This window comes from Phascolarctos cinereus, unplaced genomic scaffold (assembly GCF_003287225.1).
Source record: "Phascolarctos cinereus isolate Bilbo 61053 unplaced genomic scaffold, phaCin_HiC Scaffold_3;HRSCAF=262, whole genome shotgun sequence".
NCBI classification, from domain to species: domain Eukaryota; kingdom Metazoa; phylum Chordata; class Mammalia; order Diprotodontia; family Phascolarctidae; genus Phascolarctos; species Phascolarctos cinereus.
In genome coordinates this window covers 237288177-237314422 of record NW_027555736.1, presented here as the reverse complement: position 1 = coordinate 237314422, position 26246 = coordinate 237288177, and the positions used below count along the sequence as shown (strand labels likewise).

The 26246-nt window shown below is 37.8% G+C and overlaps 1 protein-coding gene, 1 long non-coding RNA gene, 1 other non-coding gene and 1 pseudogene across 3 annotated transcripts in view; 2 read left to right on the top strand and 2 right to left on the bottom strand.

Annotated features, from left to right (window-relative positions):
- Positions 1–227: 227 nt before the first annotated feature.
- On the bottom strand, positions 228–9018 carry LOC144456357 (uncharacterized). Its single transcript, XR_013485453.1, has 3 exons — positions 7752–9018; positions 1156–1423; positions 228–575 (listed from the first exon to the last, which is right to left on the bottom strand). It is a non-coding gene; the product is annotated as an uncharacterized LOC144456357 (long non-coding RNA).
- TRNAK-CUU (transfer RNA lysine (anticodon CUU)) lies at positions 8712–8784 on the top strand. The gene has a single exon. It is a non-coding gene; the product is annotated as a tRNA-Lys (tRNA).
- A 6492-nt stretch (positions 9019–15510) lies between the features above and the next one.
- On the top strand, positions 15511–16609 carry LOC110208412 (serine-threonine kinase receptor-associated protein pseudogene; annotated as a pseudogene).
- A 1736-nt stretch (positions 16610–18345) lies between these two features.
- The window catches only part of ACTR10 (actin related protein 10), a 38024-nt gene continuing 30123 nt past the window's right edge, over positions 18346–26246 (bottom strand). The window contains exons 11-13 of the mRNA XM_020986462.2: positions 25396–25477; positions 24014–24215; positions 18346–18977 (exon numbers count right to left, since the gene is read on the bottom strand). Coding sequence (XP_020842121.1) covers positions 18796–18977; positions 24014–24215; positions 25396–25477 — 466 coding nt within the window. The 3' untranslated portion in view covers positions 18346–18795. The remainder of the gene's footprint in view (positions 18978–24013; positions 24216–25395; positions 25478–26246) is intronic.

Here is a 26246-nt window from a genome sequence, read left to right as displayed (position 1 = left end):
ATGCCAAAGACCCCTCACAGAATCCACTCACTGCTTATATGCCCTTGGAAGAGGGGGTGTTTCTTGTCAGATTTGAAAACAAATTAACAAAAAGTTTGTGCAACTGCTATTGACTCTGAAAATACCAAAGAGCTCACACAGGTTATCATAACCTCAGTTAACTCTAAGAAATCACATCAAATAAAACAAAATCACACAAAATAAAATAAAAGAGCTAACAATGATCATAAGCAAAAAGTTTTCTTTATTCCATTGGAGAAGGGAAACGACACAGATGCTGGGGCCTCCTCTAGAAGGAGACCCACTTTAGTGAGGTTAAATCTTAATACATATAGCAATGTGTGTTGTAGCCATGACAACGAGGGGTAACAGCATCAATGAGGCAAGTTTGATTCATAGCAGGACTTATGACTGGAACACCGTGCCTGCAGGTGCTTGCCCAAGTTCAGGACTACTTGGGGCTGGTGTGACATCATTCTGGGATTTTGGTGTGGCTAAATTCATCCAGAGCTGTGACTGCAAAGAATTGTTGTCATGCCAACCTCAGGACACAGCTTGCTTGCTGGGGCTTAGCACTGAAAAACAGGATATGTCCTAATAGTAAAAAGAGAGTAAAAGTAGAAGGGTGGTCTTGGCATGGGGAATCCTAACAGGTGGAAATCAACTCTGATTGGTTAACAAATAATGAGAAGTGGGCTTATTCTAATGAGGGTCTGAGGCACATGACTGATTGCTCAGTTTTGGACAAAGAGACTATTATCTATACCCACACCACCTCACCTAGGGTAATCTAGACCAAAGGGGCAGTCCACTTCCACCCAGACCAATTCACCTAAACTAAAATTTCTTTATCTTTTAATCAGATCTAAGTTTTTCCGGTTTCCCAAGATTTCATCTCATTATCAGCTCTGCACTTCAAAGGCTGTCTGAATAGCCTACAAGGGTTGATTTCTGAACAAGGAAATGGAAGGGAAAAAATCCTGGATCTCCCCAGTAGTAAATTGTTATTAACATCAGAGAGAAATATCATTTCTCTCAGTTCAAATCAGATACTTGCTAACTGTATTAACTTGCTGTGACCCTGAGCAAGTCACTTAACTGCTGTCTGCCTCAATTTCCTCAACTGTAAAAAAGGGGTAATAATAGTAAACCTACCTCCCTGGGTTGTTGTGAGGATGAAATGAGATAATATTTGTAAAGCACTTAGCACTGTGCTTGGAAAATTGTAGGCGCTTAATAAATTCTTGTTTCCTTCCTTTCTTCCTGGGAAAATGGTGGAACCATTTGAACAAAGAAGGGAACTTAGGAAGAAGGGATGATTTGAGCAGGGCCGGGGGTCAGGGGAGGAATAATGAATTCAATTTTGAACTTGTTGAGTTGAAGATATCTCTGGGACATCCAGTTCAAGGCATCAAATAGGCAGCTGGAGATATAAGAATGGAGGAAAGGAGAGAGGTTAAGAATGCAGATCTAAGAATCATCTACAGAGAGATGATAAATAAATCCATGGGAAATGATGAGATTACTAAATTAAATAGTGGAGAGGGAGAAGAGAAGGGGTCCCAGCATAGAGCCTTGGGGGATACCCATTGCTAGTGAGTGTGACCTAGATAAAGATCTAGTTAGGGAGACTGAGAAGGAATAGTCAGACAGGTAGGAGGAGGAACATGATAAAGTAATATCATAAAAACCTAGAGGAAAGAAAATGCCAAGGAGAAGAGGGTGATGAACAATGTTAAAGTTTGCAGAGGAGTCAAGAAGGATGACGAGTGAGAAAAAGCACTTAAGAGATCATTTGTACCTGGAGGGAGCAGTTTCAGTTGTATAATGAACTCTGAAGCCAAAACTGATGAGTTTAGAAAAGAATGAGAGCAGAGGAAGTGGAGCAAATTACTGAAATAAAATGATAAAATGAGAACTTGTAACAAGTAAAGAGGAAATAAAACAGAAACTGTTTCACTCAGTTATATTCTAACAAAACTGACCTTAAAAGAAATAGACTAATATTTACAAAAATATAAAATACCCAGATTAACAAAACAAGGAACATAGTATTTAAATAGCCCAATCTAAGAAAAATACATTTAACTGGCCATAAATGGCTGGCCAAAGGGGAAAAAAATACAACTCATGTCCAGATGGATGCAAAAATGCATTTTATTTATTATTTTTATTATTAATTTATTAATGTCATTATATTAATATATTATGTATTATATTAAACACATAATATTAATATAAATATTACAATATAATTTTATTTATTTAATGCTATTAAACATTCAAAGGGCAACTCTAATACCACATAAATTGGCTGCAAAAACAAAGAAAGAAGGAATCCCAACAAATTCTTATGAAATAAATATGGCCCTAATACACAAACTGGAGAGCGATAAAGGACAGAAATAAAGCACAATATCTCTAATAATAGCAGCTAGCTTTTATATATAATATTTCTAGTTTTCCAAAGTGCTTTGCAAACATTACCTCACTTTTTTCCTCACAACAATTCTGGGAGATCTGCATTCTACAAATAAGGCTGACAGAAGTTAAGTGACTTCTGCAGGGTCACACAGTTACTAAGGGGCTTTGAGCTCAGGTTTTCCTGACTCTAGGTCCTATGGCCTTAACCTCTCTCCTTTCCTCCATTCTCATATCTCCAGCTGCCTATTTGACATCTTGAACTGGATATCTTCAGCTAAACATGTTTAAAATTGACTCTGGGTCCTGACTTTAGTTCTGCCCATACATTCTGTCCATTTTCAGTTCAGTGGTTTTTCATGATCATATTTGGGGTTTTCTTAGCAAAGATACTGGAGTGGTTTGTTATTTCTTTCTGTAGTTCATTTTGCAGATAAGGAAACTGAGGCAAACAGGGTTAAATGACTTGCCCAGGGTCATAAAGCTAGTAAGTGTCTCATGACAGATTTGAATTCATGAAGACGAGACTTCCTGAGTCCAGGTCCAAAATTCTATCCACTGTATCTCCTAGCTGCCCTTCTATCCATCTAACTGCCTCTAATATATTGATGCAAAAATATTAAATAAAATATCACCAAGAGACCAAAACAACATATTAAAAGATAACTAATTATGGTAAGGTTAGTTTTGTATCCAGAATGAAGGCTGGTTGAATACTAGCAAAACTATAAATAGATCTTATTAATAACAAAAATAATAAAAATCTCATTATTTTATCACTAGATACAGAAAAAGTCTTCAACAACATGCAATTCTCATTTGTTAAAAATACTAGAGGGGACAGCTAGGTGGTGCAGTGGATAGGGCACTGGCCCTGGATTCAGGAGGACCTGAGCTCAAAACCGACCTCAAACACATAACACTTAGTAGCTGTGTGGCCCTGGGCAAGTCACTTAACCCCCATTGCCTATCCAAAAAATTAAAAAAAAATAAAAATACTAGAAAACATGAGAATAAATTCTTGGAAACCAAGAACTAGCATTATCTACATTTGGAAAGCACTAGAGTTATTTCCAATAAGTTTAAGGATTAAAACATTGCTGTCCATTGTCATCACTACTCTTTGATATAGTTTTAGAAATGTTAACTATATCAAAAAGATAAGAAAAGGAAATCGAAAGAAAAAGCATAGGCAAAGAGGAAACAAAATTATTGCTTTTTGCAGATAATATGATGATTACTTAGAGAACACTAGATAACTTAACTAAAATTAATGGAAACATTCACTTCAGTAGAGTGGCAGAATATAAAATAGACCCACAAAAATCCCCATCATTTCTGTATATTGCTAACAAAACCCATCAGGGAGAGATAGAAAAAATAATATCATTTGAAATAACAACAGAATGTTTAACATATCTGAAAGCACACCTACTAAGACATAGTCAGGACATATATAAATAAAACAAAAAATACTCTTTAATGAAATAAAAAAAGACTTAAATAATTGAGGAGACATTAATTGCATATTTTGGATAATGCCAATATGATAAAAATGATGATGCTACATAAATTAATTCATATATTGAGTATCACACCAATTAATTACACAAAAGGTTATTTTATAGAACTAGACAAAATAATAACAAAATTCATCTGAAGGAACAAAATGTCAAGGAAAATACTGAAAACAAGTAGAAATGAAGGGGGCTTAGCAGTATCAGATCTCAAACTGCATATTAAAACAATAATAATTAAAATTATTTGGTAATGGTCAAAAAATAGAAAAGTTTATCAGTGGAATAAACTAGGTAAACGGGTCCCAGGAGCAATTGAACATAGTAGCCTAATGTTTGTAAATCCAAACTTTCCAGAATACCAAATACTAGGGTAAGAATGCCCTGTTTGGGAAAACTAGCAAGCAGTTTGGTAGTAATTAGGCTTTAAAAATATCTTACATCATATATTAAAACAAATTCCAACCCAGATGCATGGCCTAAATGTAAAAGAAATCATGAAGAAATTAAAAGAGGTGATACCTTTGATAGCTATGTCTTTTTTGGTTGTTCAGTTTTTTCAGTTGTGTTTCACTCCTTGTGACCCATTTGGGGTTTTCTTGGCAAGATACTAGAGTGGTTTGCCACGTCCTCTCCAGCTCATTTTACAGATGAGCAAACTGAGGCAAATAAGATTAGGTGATTTGCCCAGGGTTATTCAGCTAGTAAGTATCTGAGAGCAGATTCAAAATTCAGGAATACATTATGGCTAGGAAAATTTTTTTTAACCAAATAAAGGATAAAAGTGATTATAAAGGATAAAATGTGTGGTTTGATTACTATAATAAGGGAAAGGTAAATTAAAACAACTCTAAAGTTCTACTTTAGACTTTTAGATTGGCAAAGATGAAAAAAGTTGATAATAGCCATTTTTAAAGATGTCATGGCACGATAGGCACTGTAATACAATGTTAGTGGAGCTGTTAATTGGTTTAAACTTTCTGGGAAATAATTTGGAAATATACCCCCAAAGTCAATAGGTTATAAATAAATTTTTATTCAACTCTACTTCTACTAGGCCCATCACCCAAAGAGACCAAGGACAATGAGAAGGCACCTGTACTTACATAAATATTTATAGTAGCAAAGAAATGGAAAGAAAATCAGTTCCTCTCAAATGGAATATAGCTAAATTGTGATACATAAATACAATAGAATATTAATGTTCCCTAAGAAATAAATATGGAAAGATTTGTACGAAATGAGCACAATGTAGTTAGTTATCACAATAATAGTGTAAAGAGAAACAACTCTGAAAGACTTCAGAATTCTGAACCAAAGCAGTAACCAGTTGTGACTTCTAAAAACCATTTATGAAACATCTTTTGGCAGAGAGATTTGTTTGTTTTTCAGAACACCAAATCTATATTTACATATAGCATACCTTGACTAAACTGAAATATATCATAAATTAAATGAGTAATGTCTACTGTTTGACAGACTTAAGTTGTAACAATTAAAAGAAATCAAACTGGAATGAAATAAATATAAACAAAAATCCAACAAATCGTACCTCTATGTAAATGCATTGTAATCTTAAAGAAAAAAATACAAAATCAGTAGTATCCCAATAGTTAATACTGATGGGGAAAAAAATTCTTTGACGTACAGGGTTGTGGAATTATTGACATTTGTTAAATATAGTAAAAAAACCCCTGAAAACTTCTGAAAATTGCAGCATAGCATGAACTGACTGTTTTCAAATAGATTCGGTAAATTTCTTTTCTACAAGTTTAAATTTCAGCCCTCTGTCACAAACCCCTTAATCTTTGAATATCCTTATGGCATGTATTCTGTAAGATTCAGTAAATCAAATATTCTCAGGCAGAAGGACTAGAGAGACAGAATGGACATGAACAATGTTTTAATTTGTTTTGTTTGACTATACATGTTTGTTATGTGTAGAAAGGAGGGCTTCTACTTGGAGGTGGGGGTGGGGTGATAGGCTGGTGGATAAGGGATAGATTTGAAAAAACACTACAAAAAATCAAATGAGATAATATTTGCAAAGTGTTTAGCCCAGTGCCCAGCACTTGGCAGGTGCTATATAAAAGCCAGCTATTATTTATTTATTAAATGCATTGGAGAAAACAAAAATAAGTGGATGAAGGGACACAAATACAACAATTTTGTTGCTACTACTACACACACACACACACACACACACACACACATGCACATACAATTCTTCCAAAAGAATTGTACAAATAGTTCATGACTTTCTGGTTCTTCTTTGTATTTAGGGCTAGGGGTATTGAGATGTTTGTGGATTTTTAAGTTCACAATTAAGAAAAGAGAACATTTTAAATTTTTTTTTAAAAAATCGTCTAAACATGCTGTCTTTCTCTCTAGGTTCTCCTCTGCCCTTCTGGTTTAGCTGTCCATGTTCTGTTCTTCTCCACTCTCCCCCACTACTCAATGTCTATCAAATCCAGTGGCCTTTCTATGTTCTTCACTTTTTTCCTCTTCTTTAAGGCACTTGACTCTGCTGACGCCTCTTGTATATTGAATACCCCTCCTCCTCAGATACCTCTTCCTGATTTTCCTCTTCTCTCTGTAACTGCCCCTTTTATGCCTCCTTCATTAGATCTTCACCCTCTTCCTATTCTCCTAAAGTGAGTATTCTCCAAGAGACCGCCCTTTGCCCTTTTCTATCTTCTGGTCAATCTTGTTCATTTGTCCAGCTTGTTATCACCTCCCTATGACTTCCTGGACAATGCCTCTAACCCTGACATTTCTTCTGGGTTCTAGATTTACATCATTCTCATGATTCCTCAAATGCATTGCAAATTGGAATTTGCAAAACTAAGCTTATTTCCCTAAATTCCTCCTCACTCCACTATTTCTGTCAGCTTCCTTCATTCCCTTCACCTCATTTTAGCCAGTGATCAAGTCTACCTACTCAGTAGCACTGGAATTTTTCTCCCTCTCTGTGTTGCTATTGCAGCAACTCTAGGAGGTGTCTTTAATATCACCACTCGGGACCACTGGCTTCCAGTTAACTCCCTGCCTCCAAATCTATGCTCCCACTGATGCCACATGAATGTTCCTTATGCAAACATTGCATAATGATGCAACATCATTCTTCTCAAGCATCTTCAGTGGCTCCCTTACCTGTCAAATACATTTCAAATTCTTTTCCTTGGCAATCCTGTCATCCCCCCTTTCACCCTAATCTGTTGCCAATGTGCCTTTCCAGCTTTATCTCATGTTTGTCATGCTCCAGCCAGACTGGGCTAATGTTCGTCCCTAGATAGCACAGGCCCTGTGCTTTCCTGGCTCTCCCTAGACTCGGAAGGTCCTTTCTCCCCCACTTTGCCAGATTAGGAATTACTCCTACACATTCTTCAAAGCCCAACTCAAATCCCGCCTCCTGTTTTCTCTGCAGCTAACTACCACCAGCTCTTCTTCCCACTTTACAAAAAAGCACTTTATCTTGCATCTCTCTAAAGCATTTATTAAGTTTGATAAGCCTTTTTCAGGGGTCTACTGTGTTACTATTTGCTGAGGATACAGACAATAAAAAAAACCCCCAAAAAGGTTCTGCCTGCTCTCAAGGAGCTTACATTCTATTATATTATTACATAGCAAAGTTATTCTATATATGTCATTTTCCAACTAGACAATAAACTCCACGAGAGCAGGCACCACATGTCACCTAAGCTTTTTAGCTAACCCAGTCCCTAGCACAGTGGTGCTTAATAAATGTTTATTGATTTTAATAATCATAGCTTTTATGTAGCTCTTTAAGATTACTCTTAGCATTATACTCACATCATCTCATTCGAACCTTACAACAACCCTGGGAGGCAGGAACTATTGTTATCCCCTTTTACAGATGAGGAAACTGAGGCTGAGAACGATCAAGGGAGCTCCCCAGAGTCACGGAGCCAGAAAGTGCCGTGAGACCGGATTCGGCCCGCTGTCTTGGGACTCCAGGAGCATCACGCTGCCCCACTTGCGCCCCCTGGCTGATTTGAGGTGCACGTCACCTCCGCGTGAAGGACCGGGTAAGCGCCTTCGCGCACACGCCCTTCTATTTCATCTTTTTACTACCAGTGGCCAGGCTGTGCCCATCACAGATGCTTACGGACTTTCATGAGTCACAGTGAATTAACGTTGAGTTTTCAGTTGTTCACTCGAGGTGATGACTTGTCTAGTCTTGTGAATAACAGAGAACTTAAAGATCATTTAATGAAACAGTCATTGCTGATCTCGCCCTTTTGGCACAGCGCGGCTCCAACAGGCCCTCTCAGAGGAACAAGCAACCTCCCTGAACTCCTGGCCCGGGCCGCCTCAGCCCGCCTCGACCGTTCTCCGGCTCCCTTTCCTTGGGTTTGGTGCTGCCCGTCTGGAGCAGGCGGGGCCGCTCTCCACTCTGACGCTTACTCCGCCCTCTGGCCGCGGCTTCGCGCTTTCACAGCGGTCCGGCTCTGCTCCTCTTCCCGTGACTGAACAGCGCGCGGCCCCTTTCCCCTTGAGAGAGTGTGAGACTACGCAGAGCTCCGACTCTGTGCCTGCTAAAGCGTGCTCCAGCGAACTTCCGAGCGCCGCCCGGAAAGAAAGCCTTAAATTCCGCGGGCGAGGCACGGGCGGCTGCAGCGCAGCTGCACGGTTTACCCACTTTGGCTCAAAAGCAGAAACAAAATTTACAAGGGGGAAAAAAGAAACTAAAACACGTTGATGACTCATGTACATATCAAGAAGGCAAAAAAGCGCCCACCCTTCAGGGTTGCCCGGCTAGCTCAGTCGGTAGAGCATGGGACTCTTAATCCCAGGGTCGTGGGTTCGAGCCCCACGTTGGGCGCGTAGCTTTTTCGTTGCTTCCACATCAAGAATTCCCTAAACAATACTGAAACAAAGCACAATTCCCCATATGTTAAGTTTAATTTAAACAAATCGGATGAAAGCAAAATGTTCCTGGAAGGTTAGTTTCATTTTGCAAACAGGAAGGGCGGAAGTTTTTCTGCGCATGCGTGTCGAAAGCCACAGTACCCCACCCTGCCTCTTTTTTTTTTTTCTGGCAAAACTTGAAACCGATTATTTAAAACACAACGCAATAAAACAAGAAAAAAGAAACCCAACCTTTTGAGAATATAAGGTTCATTCCAGGAAAAATTATACTGTTATGTACGATCGCTGATAGGGGCACTCCCTCTTTGTAAACAGAACGCTGAATCCCGTATTGTTGCGGCGGCGGTTCGAAAACCCGGAGCTCCCGCGGGAGCTGTCTGGGGACGCAGGAAACCGACATCGGAGACTAACCTCCTTCCTTCCTTCCTTTTTTCCTTCCTTTTTTCCTTCCTTCCTTCCTTCCTTCCTTCCTTCCTTCCTTCCTTCCTTCCTTCCTTCCTTCCTTCCTTCCTTCCTTCCTTCCTTCCTTCCTTCCTTCCTTCCTTCCTTCCTTCCTTCCTCCTTCCTCCCTCCTTCCCTCCTTCCTTCCTTCCTTCCTTCCTTCCTTCCTTCCTTCCTCCTTCCTCCCTCCTTCCCTCCTTCCTTCCTTCCTTCCTTCCTTCCTTCCTTCCTTCCTTCCTTCCTTCCTTCCTTCCTTCCTTCCTTCCTTCCTTCCCTCCTTCCTTCCTTCCTTCCTTCCTTCTTTCCTTCATCTACTCATTCATCCACTCACTCATCTCCCTCCTTCCTTCATCTACTCATTCATCCACTCACTCATCTCCCTCCCTCCCTCCCTTCCTCCTCCCTCCCTCCCTCCTTCCTTCCTTCCTTCCTTCTTCCTTCCTTCCTTCCTTCCTTCCTTCCTTCCTTCCTTCCTTCCTTCCTTCCTTCCTTCCTTCCCTAGTCGCACTGAACTGACAGGTGACACTGCCTCCCTAAGGTGGGTTTTACTTTTTCCTTACTCCCCTATTTTCACTTTTTAAAAGTGAATAGGAAGCAAAAGAAAACTTGTCATAACAGAGAGATCAGAGATTGGGAGGGTGGATGCATGTCAACAGAATGGTGTCAGTCAATCCATCAAACATTGATGTTTTTTACTTTTCTTTGTATCTTCAACATTGAGCAACGTTGTGCCTGTACACAGCAGGCTCTTAATAAATGCTTTGCTTTCAGCAAGCATTTATTAAGTGCCTACAATATGCCAAGCACTGTGCTGGGGATAAAAAAAAAAGGCTACAACAATCCCTGCCCTCAAGGAGCTTACATTCTAACGGGAGAAACAACATACAAACATGATATGTGTGTGTGAGTGTGTGTGTCACACACATATATACATAGGATGGCTTGGAAGTAATCTCAGAGGGAAGGCACTGGCAGTAAGCGGGGCTGGGAAAGACCCCTTGCAGGAGGTGAAACTTTAGCTGAGAATTGAAGGCAGGAGAAGAGGAGGGTGAGAATTCCGGACGTGGGGTCAGCAGTAAACACAATAAGCCAACAGATCTTCTGTACAAAGTTAGGGGCTCGAAGAGAACAAAACAGTCCTTGTATTGTTCTCTGAGGGAAAACAACATCGACAAATGTGAATCAATACAAAATACAGGAAACTTCTGCGTGAGAAAACTCCCTCTACCGAAGCAAATTATCACTTTCTCTGCAATTTCCCTTTTTTTTTTTTTTTTTTTGCGTAGGGCACTGAGAGCTTGTGACTTGCCCAGGGTCTCACAGCCAGAAGTGTGTGAGCCAGTTCTTGAATGGAGGGGTCCTTAGCTCTCCGCTGTTAGACGCAGTGAGTTCGTAAAGCCAGCCGAGAGTCTGAGCAAGCGAGGAAGGCCTGGGCTGAAAGCCGGGTCTCGGACGTATACCGGCTGTGTGTGTGACCCTGGGCAAGTGTGGTAGGGCCAATAAGCAAACAAACAAAACTACAAAGAGATGGAGGCAGTGGATGAGCCCTTCGCTTCTGGAGGATTGGGGCACTTTCCGTGGAGCTCAGCCTGCCCCGGCCCCTTCCTGCGGACTTTAAGGTTGGGTCACTTTGAGAAACACATGCGCTCTGGCCCCTTCTAAAGGGCACTTGCAACCAGAGACTCCTGATCTCTTGTGGGGGAGGGAGTTTCCAAAGGGTTTGGCATCCACTGCTTACTCTGTAGGCTTCAAAGGAGAGGCCGAAGTCTCCGACCTTTCTCTTTTTCTTTCTTTTGAAGGAGTGGCTTGAGATTCCAACAAACTTCCATCAAGGTGGGGGGAAAACCTCTCTCTCCTTTTCTCATCCTAGCAGCGATTCTGGCTGCCTAAGCACACTAGGGGAAGAGCATGTTTGTCTAGATGAGCTCATACTGAAACCTAAGTCCTTCCCGGCTTCTTCTAATTTCTATTTCTTTCCCTGAGTGAACACAAGTGACCAGCGATCCTCAAAGATGGATCTTTTTAGCCTTGGTGGCTGTCTCATGAACTAGAGAGGTCCTGAGTCCTCAAGAGGTTCTGGGTATGAATTGTCCAGTGGGAGATACTTCCTGAAGCTATATATTCTTCTAAGAGGAGAAAGTGAGCAGCGCCTGGAGGATGAATTATGCGCCCTCCCTCAGCCAAAAATGTGGACTTGAGTGAATTGCCCAATATAACTACAATGAAGTTAAAGTGAAATCTGTTCACAAGTCCTTTAGGAATCTTTCCTGCCACCCATGAGAATGTAATAGTAATTATGGGTTAGTTTTAATAATTAATTATTTTTAGTTTTCAACATTTACTTCCATAAGATTTTGAGTTTTCAATTTTCTCCCCCTTCCTCTCCTCCCCTCCGCAAGATGGTATGCACTCTGATATAGATTCTACTTGTACATTCATATGAAACATATTTTTACATTAGTCATGATGTAAAGAAAAATTAGCACTAAAGGGAAGAACCACGAGAAAGAAGAAACAAACCAAAACAACAAAAGAAAAGGAGAGCAAATAGTCTGCTTCCATCTGCATTCAGACTCCAAAGTTCTTTCTTTGGATGTGGATAGCATTTTCTGTCATGAGTCCATCATGAGTTGTCCAAGATCCTTGCATTGCTGAGAAGAGCTAAGCCTATCAAAGTCAGTCATCAGTTATGAGTTATTGTTTTATGTATTTGTCAATGTGTGCTTCTGTGTACTCTTCACCTCTTTAAATTCATGAAGCTGCCTCCAAAACTGAACATATCTATCTCAAGATCACTGTTTGTGCTCAGAGAAGAAAATACAAACAGGAAAAGACAGCCAGGACACAAGGTCCTAGCTCAGCTTACCTACCCAAACCCTTGCTTTATATATCACAATTTTGCATGCCACCGTGTCAAATTTTTATTAATTTTCCTTTCAAAATATTTTTATTTCGGTAATAATTTCCTAATTACATTTAAAATTTTTTTTCAAGATTTAGTATTTTTTTGAGTTCCAAGTTCTCTTGAGAAGGCAAGCAATATGTCAGTTAAACGTGAAGTCATGCAAAACATTTTTTCATATTATCCATGTTGTTAAAGAAAAAACACACACACAACAAGAAAAAGAAAGTGAAAAAAGTATGCTTTAATTTTCACTCAGAGTTAATCAGTTCTCTCTCTGGAGGTAGATTTTTTTATCCTGGGTCTTTTGGAATCATGTTGGATCATTATATTGATTAGAGTAGCTAATTCTTCCACAGTTGGTTGTCATTACAATGTTGCTGTTACTATGCATCAGTTCATATAAGACTTCTCAGGTTTTTCTGAAACTAACGTGTTCATTTCTTATAACACGATAATGTTCCATCACAACAATCATATACCACCAATTGTTCAGCCATTCCCCAATTGATAGGTATCCTCTCAATTTTCAGTTCTTTGCCACCACAAAAAGAGCCCCTATAAATGTTTTTGTACAAATAGGTTCTCTTCCCTTTTATCTTTTCGGGATACAGACCTAGTAGTGGTATTGCTGGGTCAAACAGCATACACAGTTTTATAACCCTTTGGGTATACCTTCAAATTTTTCTCCGGAATGATTAGTTCACAACTCCACAAACAGTGCCAAACTTTGTTAATTTTCTGCTGTAGTATTGAATTCTTTCTCTCCACCTTGTAGTCACAACAACACCTTGCCCACAAGACGTTTTCTCTTGGAAAATCAATCTGACATCTTGAATTTCATTGTCCTTAAGGTGATCATAGACATTTGACTTATTAGTGCCTGAGGCAACTAAGCCTATGAATTATGGAGAAACTGAGGTCTTCAGTGAGACATGCTGAATTTCCCAAACAGATGAAATCACAGTTCTGTAGCATCCCTTGGTCCCTCTTCCTCCAAGAAAATGTAAAGTAGAAACATTCTTTTTTTATTATTAATTTAAAAAAATTTTTTTTAACATGTGTTTTTAAAACTTTGGGTTACACATTTTCTCCCTTCCCCCCCCCCTCCTTGAAAAGGCAAGCATCTCGATACAGGTTACAGATGTGTAGTCATGTAAAACACTTCCATGGTAGTTATGTTGTGAAAAACTAAGTATATTTCCCTTTATCCTATCCTACCCCCCATTTATTCTATTCTCTTTTTTGACCCTGTCCTTCCTCGGAAGTGTTTGCTTTTGATTGTCCCCTCCCCCAGTCTGCCCTCTCTTGTCCCCTTCTCCCCTTATTTTTCTGTAGGGTAAGATAGATTTCCATACCCCATTGTGTATGTTATTCCCTCCTTAAGCCAAATCCTATGAGAATAAGACTCACTCATTCCCTCTCACTTTCCCCCCATTTCCCCTCCCCTGTAAAAGCCTTTTCTTGTCTGTTTCATGTGAGATAATTTACCCCATAAGTAGAAACATTCTTATAGTTAATTAAGCCAAGCATATAATTCAAAGTCTAATCTTTAATGATACTCTTGAGAATAAAAACTGGTAGTCAACTACGTAGATATGGATGAGCAACATTAGATTTTAAAGAAAGTAAGTGTGGTATGATGATGTGTAATAAACAGGAATACATAACAAAAGTACTAATAAGTAAAGGTCTATACACAGCTTAGTAAGAGTTGTTGGAATACTACAGCTAATTTTTGGTTGAATTTTATAAGGGACTTGGGTAAAATTAAAAGAGCTCAATGAAATGATTAGAGGCAAAATTTAGATCCCCTAAGAAAGGCTCAATTCTATTTTTTATTGCTTTTAGGCAACTGGGGTTAAGTGACTTGCCCAGGGTCACACAGCTAGTAAGTGTCACATGTCTGAGGCTGCATTTGAACTCAAGTCCTCCTGACTTCAGGACTGGTGCTCTATCCACTGCACCACCTAGCTGCCCCCCTATTTTTTTTGCTTAGGCAATGGGCAAAGTAACTTGCCCAGAGTCACACAGCTAGTAAGTGTTATGTGCCTGAGGCCAGGTTTGAACTCAGGTCCTCCTGAATCCAGGACTGGTGCTCTATCCACTGTGCCACATAGCTACCCCATGGAAGGCTTTATTTTAATCATTCAGCAAATGTGCAACACACTGTCCTAAACTCTGGGAATATAAAGACAGTCAGTAATCCACAAGCATTCATTAAAGCTTACTACGTGCCAGGTACTGTTGCTGTGAATACAATGAAAGGTAAAAAATAGGGGAGATAACACAATCATAAATAGATACAGGATATATACAGAATAGATGGAAGGTGATCTCAGAGGGAAAGGCATTAGAAACTGGGGAGACCAGGAAAGTACTTTTGCAGAAGGTTGGATCTGAGCTGAGTCTTGAAGGAAGCCAGGAAATAGCTAAGAGTTGTGAAGGTGAGGGGGCCAAGCATTCCAGGCATGGGAGACAGCTAGTGCAAAGTCATGGATATTAGAGATAGAGTGCCAGGTTGGAGGAAATGGATTGGAAATTGAATGGAAGGAGAATAGAAGGTAAGAAGAAGTCAGGTTATAAATAGCTTTAAATATCAAAAAGAGATCTTAATATTGGATTCTGGAGGTAAGAGAGCACCATTAGAGTTCATTGAACAGGATGACATGCATTTAGAAAGACCACCCTGGCAGCAGATGGATTGGAGTGGGAGAGACTTGAGGAAGGGAAATGAGGTAGAAGGCTATTTCAGTGGTCTATGTAAGAGGTAAGGAGGGCCTGAATTAGGCTATATGAGTGGAGAGGAGGGTGTATATCTATCTATCTATCTATCTATCTATCTATCTATCTATCTATCTATCTATCTATCTATCTATCTATCTATCGATATCGATATATATCTATATATCGATATCTATATCTATCTATCTATCTATCTATCTATCTATCTATCTATCTATCTATCTATCTATCTATCTATCTATCTATATATCTGAGAAATGATGTGAAGGTAGAAATGATGAGATTTGACAATGGATTGGATGTGTGGGATAAGAGTGGTAAGCCAAGGGAGACACTGAAGTTGCAGGTCTGGGAAAAGGTATAGTAATAGAGAAGGAATAGGAATAGGGAATTTGGGATGAGTTCTGACTGGATATGTCAGGCTTGAAATGCCTATGGGATATTCGGTTTAATATTCAAAGGGTAGTTGGAGGTCACTTCCTCTCAGCACTGTTGTGGATGATCCTGGTCCTGGGCTTGGCGAGGTGCCACCCTATTCCTTTTCTTCCTCTTGCCTTCCCTCCCTACCATAACTGGAGACCTTGATGAAGGATGCTCCTTCAGCACTGCCAATTGGCCAGCTCCCTGCCCTTCCTCTCTGTCCAGTCCTGGTGCAAGGACCAGGGCTTCTTGGAGTGGCCCAAGCTGCTGCCCAGAAGGAGCAGGAGCAGCTGCAGGAGGTCATCAACAACCCCATGGCACAGGCAGAGCCCAATTACTTGCACAGAGCACATGTGGCCTGTGGTGCATTTGGACTTTATGGCATCATGCCCTGTAACTATTTCCTAAGCAGTGCCTGCAAAGATGGCAAACCTATGTGGCACCAAGGAAATACAGGAGACTGCAGTGGGACATTTTGGGGTCATAAGGGTGCTGTATGGGTTGTAACATTTGAAGAGAGATGCTCCAAAAGTTGCTACGGCAGCTTCAGATTTTATAGGCAAACAGTGGGATGCTGTTTCAAGATGAACTGATGACCTTGGCTCATAAATACATTGTTAAGTGTGGGTTTCACCTAGGATAACACCTGCCTATTGACAAGTGGACAGGCTATAAACTCTTATGCACATGATTTGAACAAACCTGAAAGCAGGACCTAATTGGTTGTCACATCTCTGGTATTAAAAAGCTTTGTGGTACAGAAGATAGATTGTTTCAGCTAGTGATAAAAACTGTCTACCTCTGGGATAGTGGACAGAAGTGAAGTCTCTTAATTTTACTATGTCAGTTAGCAGCATGGAATATATTCCTGAAGGAGAGATTCTGGTAATTACATATGGGAGATATATAGCTGTTAATAATGTAGTAAATCTGGAGTCAATTAAATCCTTTGAAGCTCCTGCTCCAATCCATTCTGTATCTTTTCACTTATAGAATTTGTTGCACATAGTGAAGATTTTAAGCTTTATAAACATGATTATGATAGTGAAGCTCTGACAAAGGACACTTTGGTCCTTCTTTGAGATTTAGTGCTGTTGGAGAACTCTATGCTCTGAGGATGGGAAATGGAGACCATGGCAGACTATAGTAGGGAAAAACACGTGTCCTTTGGAGATTTCATTTCCAGAGACAACAGAAGTGCTGGAAGATCTTGGCTTAGAAAACTCAGATGGCTTCTAAATATTCAACTCCTAAAGTTAAGGCTTGAGCATCTGTTGTATACCACAGATGTTATGCAACATATGGACTAAAACAAATAAGCAGTAATTAGCATAAGCCCTTTTTGAGTTAATCTCTATGTAAGGCAAACATAGGCATCATCTGATGGGGAATGTGAAAGTTAGCTCTACTATCTGGACTAGCTTTAAGTGAAAACTGAGAATATATGTGTATGCACATATGTGTGTATATGTACATGTGTACATATGTGTGTGTGTGTGTGTATAACAGCAGATAGAGTTGTGCTCATTTCATCCACTATTTTACTGCCTTCTTGAATGAACACGTGCAACTCTAAATCCAATTTCTCTCATTGCAATTATATTTTTTAGCCTTTATTATGGAGAAAAATGTAAATGGCCTACTTCATTTCTTTATCCTGAAAACAGAAAGTCTTTTGCTTTAGCTGTAAAGAAGGGAGTATGGAATAAAGTATTTAACTTGATTTCTCTTTCACTGTTTCTAAATAATGAATTGTTTTCAGTTGTCTAGATAAAATGCCCCTATGATAACAACCACAACAAAGGCACTTGGAGATGTGACTGCAATTCAGTGGACAGACTAGGACTGGATGGAGAGATCTGGGAATCATCTGCATACAAATGACTGAACTCACAGGGGCCAATGAGAGACCAGGTGAGATAAGTCTAGAGCCAAAAGAGAAAAGGGTGCAAGCCAGGGCACTGGGAGATATCTATGGTTAATGACACAAAAGAAGAACCACGAAAGGAGAGAGAGAAATAGGAGACAGCAGCACCACGAAAATCTTGAGAGGGGAAAGTGTCCAGAAGGCAAAGATGATGGACAGCATCAAATGCTGCAGAGATGTCAAGGGGATGAAGACTGAGATTTTGAGATTAGTTTTTAGATTTAGCAGTGAAGATCTTGATCATTGTTAACTTTGGAGAAAGTGGTTTCAGCTGAACAGTGAAACTGGAAAAAGAAGAAAAAGAAAATAAGGTGTAGAACTTTGTTTTAAGAGGTTGCCAATTTTGTAGGGGAATCAAGGGATGCAAAATAATTATGACACAAATTAGAATAAGAGGTATGTAAAAAGTGTAGTCCTTATCTTCAGAGAAGATCAAATAAAGATAAAACAAGCATAAATTTCAGCAAGATTGTCTATACTTAAAAATTATGACGCTAAGCACATATTTAAGGAAGTATGAAAAGGAATATTTGGTATACAAAGTGCAGGATTGATGAAATGATCAACAAAAATCCTTTTAAACATTGGGGTCTGGCAAAAAAAATATAAATATGTGCTCCATTAAAAACTGCCTCTGTTTCTTCATCCTGTCATATAGGTAACCCTGGGTGTATCAAGACTAGGTGACTCATGTGAGATCTGGCAAGCTGGAGGCTTAGGGTAGGGGCCTGGCAACATATAATATGTACCTTCTTTTGAGGACTAGACTAAATTCAGAAAGTCTTCTCACCGAAGGCTGCTTTTTTTTTTTTGTCATACTAATTCAGGAAGACCCTATACTATGATACAGCAAGATGGCTATTTGTTACTACTATTCTTCATTGTGAAATTAATGCTTGAGATTTTTCATATTTTATATACAATAGGTGCTCAAGAAATGTTACCTTATATTTAAGATAATAGTTTTAGCCAGAAGGGTCAAAGATGTTTTAATTTACCTAAAAATCTATTTGCTTTAATATATATTAACAGACGCTGCCCACTGCCCAAATTGTGAAAAAACTCATAATTTCTGGTGATAAAACTTTTTTGTATATACACTTTAATATTTGAAATAACTAGTTATGTTTAACATTGTTCAATATTCAAATGAATAAACATAAAATATTATGACATTTTCAATAGACTCTCCAAAGGCTGGAATGGGTGTTAAAAACTGCAGGGAGAAAAAAACTGTTACCCTTTTCTTGTAATAGACTTCCTAACAAACTTCCAAAATTAAACTACTTTGTATATACTGTTTATATAAATACAGCAAATCTCACAAGGGTCACCTACTGAAGCTCCTTAAGAAAAACAAAAAGGCCAGAAAAGGAAACAGAGATTTGCTTTCACTTACATTTAAGTTAACTATAACACAATATCCTATATACTCTGTGCAACACATTTGTAATTGAGTTGTGATGATCTATTCTATGTATAATTGAATCTTTTCTTGAGTCAAGTGCAGCTGCATTTCATTCAGGCTTTTATTTTTCAGTGGAAAATGCTCTCTTCATCAGTGGGGGTGGAGCTTTACCCACATCAAACATCATTTCCATAGGGGGGTTATTGAGTGAGCACCAGTCAGGAATTCGGCCTGTCTGATTATAATACTCCTTTGAAATGGAACGACTCCCCAGTATGTCCTGCAGGGCTCCAAAAATAGCACCTGAATTGTAAAATGATAAAAATCAAAGAACATGGTGAGTGAAAATTGTGAGACATTTAAAAAAGTTTTCGTACTCAGAATATTGGGAACTCCTGGTTTAGACTTTTCTCTTTCAGATTTTATTTTGCTTCATCTCAGTAAACAAAGCTCTGGTTGATGTAAGGCTTCATCGCCAGGCATAGCAACTAAATGGATTAAGAGTAAAATTGCAAATCCTATTTAATTTAGAATGTAAATTAAAAAAAGAAAAACAAAAAACCAAAAAACTAGTTTAGATACTATGGACATCCTACTTTTAAATTTTGCTACATCATCATTCAGTGATACATAGCCCCATAGCCCCCGGTTAACTTTTATGTACATTTAGAAATAATTTGTTACTAATTTACTAAAATAAAATATGAGATTCCACTCCATCACATATGATGAAATATATATACATATGTGTGTGTGTGTGTATATTTCACTTTTGAAATAAACTTTTGTTATAAGTAGCTGTAACTGGATACAATAAATAATATTCTTGGTTTTTGTGGTCCTATGCTTCATTAATGAAGCTGCACATCACTTCTAACTACTGAAGCCTCATTATAGTTTTGTCCTCAGTGCATATACCTTACGCTAATTTGTACGTAAGTCTACAAATCATAATGTTTTTGTTTTATCTTACTTTTTATCTTTGGCAGCTAACCTGCCACGGACTGATACTCAAAATACCTTAACTGAAATATTTAGTGATTTGTATTTTCATAGCACCGCGAACACAGCCTGCTCTAAGATTCTATGATTCTGCCATTTTATTTTCACAATAAACCTTCCAAGTTTATGTCCATGTTAAAACACTTACCATGAAGTTCATTTGCGTTTTAAATCTAAAAGTTACAAAACTCAATTATTTCTCATTTCAGAATCTCAAAATTAGTTTCCTCCGCACGTATAATTCAATTCTATCATTGTCATTTAGCAATAACGCAATCAATGGTGTCATCTCTGACCAGAGGAGTAGCAATGAAAATACAATAGATTCTAATATTTGCTCTGTGCTTGTATTCTGTATTTGCTTGTACTTTTGTTCACATATACATTTTGAGGGAAAAAAATCAAGAAAAATGTTTCCCTTCATAAAAGAGGGATTTATAAAATTTCAATTGTTATACATATTATAAAATTACTTTGTAAATGAGACTTCTAAAAAAATACCAGAATTTATAACAACATTCATACTGATGCTCCCTCACATACTCTAACTTCTATCAATGTTCTCAAATCTCACATGTACTCCTCCAATACACCTCTGCCTACCAGTCTCACCATTACCCATAAGCATTCCATTTCCATAATGAAAACCTCTGACATTCTGCTATTTGATTATAACCTCCTCTCAATTCATTTCTCCCTATGTCATATTCCTCTTAAGCCTATTTTAAAACTGTTATTTGCCCCCACCATGACTTCTAATCACTTTGTCCCCAAAATTTTAAGAAAAAAATTTTTAATTATGAACTTGAAAAACATAAATAAAATTTCTCTATTCGTATAGCTTGCTGCTTTTTAAAGGCACATATTAAATTTAAGTCAGTAGGCCCAATAATACCTTGCTTGTCTATGTCCCCTTCTGAGCTCCTCTGTGTGTTTTTAAAAATGTTTCGCTGATGCCCTTCCTTCCTTTTTGGGTGTATCACAATCATTTCTTTCATGCTTCTCCTACCTCTCCCCACAAAATAAAAGCTCTTTTCTTGGCCCCTTTAGTCCATTACCTCTCTGCCAGGAGGTGTGAAGCATGATTCATTATTAGTCTTCTGGAGTTGTGACTGGTCATTGCACTGATCACTATTTTTAAGTTTTCATAGTTGTTTTCTTTTTCACTGTTTCCTTTACTATTGCATTTTACACTGTAGTCACTGTCAAATCTTTTATGGGTTCTGTTCACTTCAGTCTAGATCAGTTCCTTAAGTCTTTTGAGGTTTCTCTGGATCTTTTGTTTTTCATAATTTCTTTTGGTATATTATTAAATTATATCCTTAAATCACAATTTGTTCAGTCATCCTTTGATGGTTATCCATTTTGTTTCCAGTTTGTTGTTACCACAAAAAATGCTGTTATATAAATATTTTTGTGCACATGGGTCCATTTCCTCTTTCTTTTATCTTTTTGGGATTATATGCCTAATAATAAAACTGCTGAGTCAGCTGATATTATGTATGCACAATTTCATGATGTTTCAGGTACAGCTTTAAATTGCTTTTTAGAACAACTTGATCAATTTAGACTCTACCAGTATTAGTGCACCTGTCCTCCCATAGCCTCCCACAGTGGCTCCAAAAATAATTTCCCAACTTTGTGATTTTTGTCAATCAAGTGGACGAAAGGTATAACCTCTGAGCTATTTTAATCTGAATTTATCTTATTATTATTAGTGATACGATTGTTAACAGCTTGCATTTCTTCTTTTGAGAACTGCTTATTAATTTCCTTTGACCATTTACTGATTGGGGAATTGTTCTTGTTCTTTATATTTATATCAACCAGAGAAATGTGATGCAAAGATTTTTCTCCCAGTTAACTTTTGCTTTTAATTCTAACAATTTTGCTTTTGCAAAAACTTTTCAGTTTTATGTAATTAAAATTGTCCATTCTGTCTCCTGTGATCCCTCCCTTACCATATTTGTGAAAAGTATTTCTTTTTCTGTTCCTTTGTTTATAATATGATCTTTCACATTAGACACTGACTAGCTGAGTGACCCCGAGCAGTCAACCTGTCTGCTCCAGTTTCACAGCACCTACTTCCAGGGTTATTGCAAGGATCAAATCAGATGATATTTGTAAAGTGCTCAGCACAGTGCCCAGCACGGAGCAGGCACTACATAATGCTAGCTATTATCAACATCTAGGTCACCTGTCTCTGTGAAGCTTATTGTGGTACATGATTTGAAATGCTGGTCAAAACCTAATTTCTGGCCAGATTCCTCTTCAGCGTTCCCAGCAGTTTCTGTAACATAGGACTATCTGGAGTAGCTGAGTCGATCAAACACTACGCTACTATATTTGATTGTTTCTGGGTCTCATGCACCTAATCTGTTTCCATTGATCTACTTTTCTATTTTTTAAATTGAACACAAAGTTCAATTTTGGATGATTACTGCTATAGTGTATGGTAATATCTAGTACTGCAGGGCCTCCATCCTTCCTATTCCTCCCTTCTCTCCCCTTTATTTCCCTTGAGATTCTTGACTTTTAGCTCTGCCAGGTGAATTTTGTTATTATTTTGTCTAGTTGTATAAAGTCACTCACGTGGAAGTTGGTATGGCAATGAATCTGTAAGTCAATTTAGGTAGTATTTTCCTTTTTATTATACAAGCACGAATCAATTATTTAATTCTGCCATTATGCAGAATGTTTTGTAGCTTTATTCATATAATTCCCATATGTTTTGGTAGGTGGATTCCAAAGTATTTCATACATTCTGTAGTCATCTTGAAAGCAATTTCTTCCTGCTGGCTTTCTGTTAATAATATATAGAAATGCTCATAACTTTTATATGTTTATTTTATATCCTGCTTCTTTATTTTATTGTTTCAATTGATTTTTTGGCTGAATCTCTCAGTAAACTATTAGATTATCTGCAAAAAGCAATAATTTTGTTCAGTCTTTGCCTATGCTTGTTTCTTGAATTTCTTTTTTTATTGCTATATCAAATAATAGTGGTGTTAATGGACATTCTTGCTTTATCTTCATCTTATTGAAAGATGCCTTATAGCATTACACTGACTCTTTATTTTAGACAGATACTGTTTACCATATTAACAGTGCCATTGAGTCATTTTTCAGTTTGGTCTGACTCTTCATGATCCCACTTGGGGTTTTCTTGGCAAGGATACAGGAGTAGTTTGCCATTTCCTTCTCCAACTCATTTTACAGCTGATGAACTGAGACAAACAGGGTTAAGTGACTTGCCCAGGGCTACATATCTAGTAAGTATCTGAGGCTGGATGTGAACTCTGAAGAGGAGTTTTTCTGACTCCAGGCCTAGCACTTTACCTACTGTGCCACCTAGCTGTTTTATATTAACAAAGGATCCATTTACTTCTACATGAAAATACTTTTAAGGTAAATGGCTGGCACACTTTGTCAAAATAATTTTGTTTAACTATCGACATATGATTTTTATTGTCTGCTATTAATGTGATTTTTTGATTATGAATACGATCAATATCTTTGTTATTAATATGTTTATAGACTTCTTAGGATTGAACCAACCAACTGTACCCTAGCATAAATCCAACCTTGCCATTATATACTATCCTTTAAATACAGCCATACTTTACAATGCTTACACCTGACTCCATAAGCTCCAAATGATTCTCTTTTCTGTCCAAGATAAAACATGAACTACTTTGGTTTTTTAAGGCGTTTCACAATCTGGCCCCAACCTATATTTCCAACCTCACTTACATATTATTTCTCTTGTGTTCTATGGTAACACCAAATTGACCTTTTCTCTCTTCCTTACATGCAACACTCTATCTCACTTCTCTATTCCTTTGTAACAGCTACCTCTCATACCTGAAATGCACCCCCCCTCCATTGCTGCTTCTCAGAAGCCATATCTTCATTCAAAGTTCAGCTCAGGTGACATCATCTCTTCCTTCTACCTGCCTTCCTTTATTCCTCCAATTGTTAGTTTTGGCTTTTAAATGAGTCTAGTTCTTTAAATAAACCATGTTACTTTTTACCTCATACCATCCACTGAATGACAAGAGAAAGAAATTTATTAGACGATTGTTACTAATTAAGCAAAATTTAAACATTCAAAGTAAAATATGTATGTATGCATTCTTATGGCACACTTAATGAACAGTTCTGACTAAAGAATTACCATTGTACTTTACCATGTATCAACACCATTAAAAACACAGTAATGGTTACTGAATGAAGAAACATCACCAATACAAGAAAAAATTAAGTTCTGAAGATGTAATACTTTGTAAATTTATTTTTAACATTCTAAACGTTGCACTTTAAAATTAAAGTCTTACCTCCCAACCAGGCCACACAATTAGGCTTTGCAGGTGGAGTATGAATTCGGAATGTCTTAGTGCCAAGTGCTTTTTTGTATTTTGGTTTTTCTACCAAATATTTGATTTCTGCCATCAATCTGTGCAAGAATCCTGGCAACATAGCAGTGCCACCTATGATTACCAAGTTCTCTGCCAGCTGCTTCCTTGTGTCTATTGGGCACTAATATTAAAGATAAAGGAAAACAATTTATTGTATGTATAGGTACAACCTGATTTTTAAAAAAATGAACATAATAATGTAAGAATTCTCTTACACGATACAGAATATAACCCATCCATGATTGCCCATCTTGTATGTGATCATTTGCATTAAGAAATGATTATGTGATTTACAAAATCTTTCAATGGAGATTTCTTCTCACAAGTGATGATACAGTTGGAAAAATTATGATACTACTTATAAATTTTTCTTATTAAAAGAGAAAATAAATGTAATTTCCCTGAAACATTCCACTCCAAAAATGAGCATGTGCACCTTTATTTATTTCGTAGGTGTTACAATAGTAACAGAAAGTGCTCTACAGAAAAGGGATCTAAATGCAAACACTATTCTCCAAGGCAGTGGTACTCATAGTTTTGTGACCCTGAAGTGACATGTGCAATCACAGTTATCTGATAATATAAAATTGATAATATTCTAATACAGATATAAAAAGTCTTACAGAGACAAAGACTCCTTGAGAAACAAATTGTAGAGGGTGCTACTATCCTTCTAGTCACCCAGGTTTGTAACTTCATTACCTTGACTCTTCCTTCACTCTTACCACTCATATTTAAACAGCTGCCGAATCCTATTGATTCTGCCTCCACATCTTGACTCTATCTCGTTCTCTCTATTCACAATACCACAATCCTAGTTTAGGGCCCTATTACCTCTCAAAACCCAACTTTCTACCTTCTTTGTACATAAGCCATCCTCCAAGGAAACCCTTCCATTGCTGTTTCTCAAAAGCCATATCTTCATTCAATGTTCAGTTAATATGATACCATCTCTTCCTTCTACCTGCCTTCTTTCATCCCCCCCAATTATCAGTACCCTTCCACTCTCAAATTACCTTGTATTTATGCAGCTGTGAATATGTTTATCCTCTAGTAGAGTGTGAGTATAAGCTCCTCAAGGGCATGGCCTCTTTCATTTTTGTCTTTGTATTGCCAGCACCTAGTATAATACCTTGTAGGTAGTAGTTAATTAATGCTTCTTGAATGGAATTGAATGAACAAAATAAAACCAGAATATGTGGGAATTTACAATTTCTGCACATAGTACACTCTTTGTAAACATCTGCTGAATTATATTTGTTATACTGAATAATATCAATTCATTAAAATAATAGGAGTACCTGTATAAGTGAATCCAGTATTAAAGTGGCTACCGATTTCTCTTCATTATCTTGCTCAAACAGAACTTCCACAACAGAATCTCTAGTGAGATAAAAAGAAAACTCTATTAATATCATAGTAACTACTGTACTGAATATAATATAGAAATAATTCTAAAATGATACAGTATAATTCAATGACAAAACAGGTTTTTAAATGGATTTAGAAATATTTATGATCTCAATGATTTAAGAATTCTCTCACATGATACAGAATATAACCCATCCATGATTGCCCATCTTGTATGACTCTTGTCTGTGTTTTCCCAAAAGTTTGCCACTGGGAGTCCACCTGATGTACATTTTAAGGCTACCAATGGAACACTAGTGCTGTCTACCTGTCATCTCTTGCTCTTGCTACATATCCAGCTCATCTTTTTTTCCCCTGTCATACAATGACTTGATGGTGTCCTTTATTCCTGCTCTTTGGAGTTCTTCAGTTGTAGGAATATTGGCAAAATATTAGTTTTGAAAACAAACAACAGGTCTTTGCTTTCATGGAAGCTTTGGGGCAGTAAAAGAGCTTTTCAGTTTTCTGAACAATCTAGCCCGTTTACCTCTTGTTTCATTTTGGGTCCAATTCACTGTTCATCAGAACTATCTGTTCTAAATACAATAATACATAACATTCATACAGTAATTTAAAGTTTGCAAAGTGTTTTAATATTCATTTGATCCTCACACCAACCATGCGGATGGAGTAAATACTATTATTAATCTCATTTTACAGATGAGAAAAATGAGGCAGACAGAGGCAGAGAGTTGAAGTGATTTGTTCAGTGCCACGCCAACAAGATTCGTCAGGTCTTGAT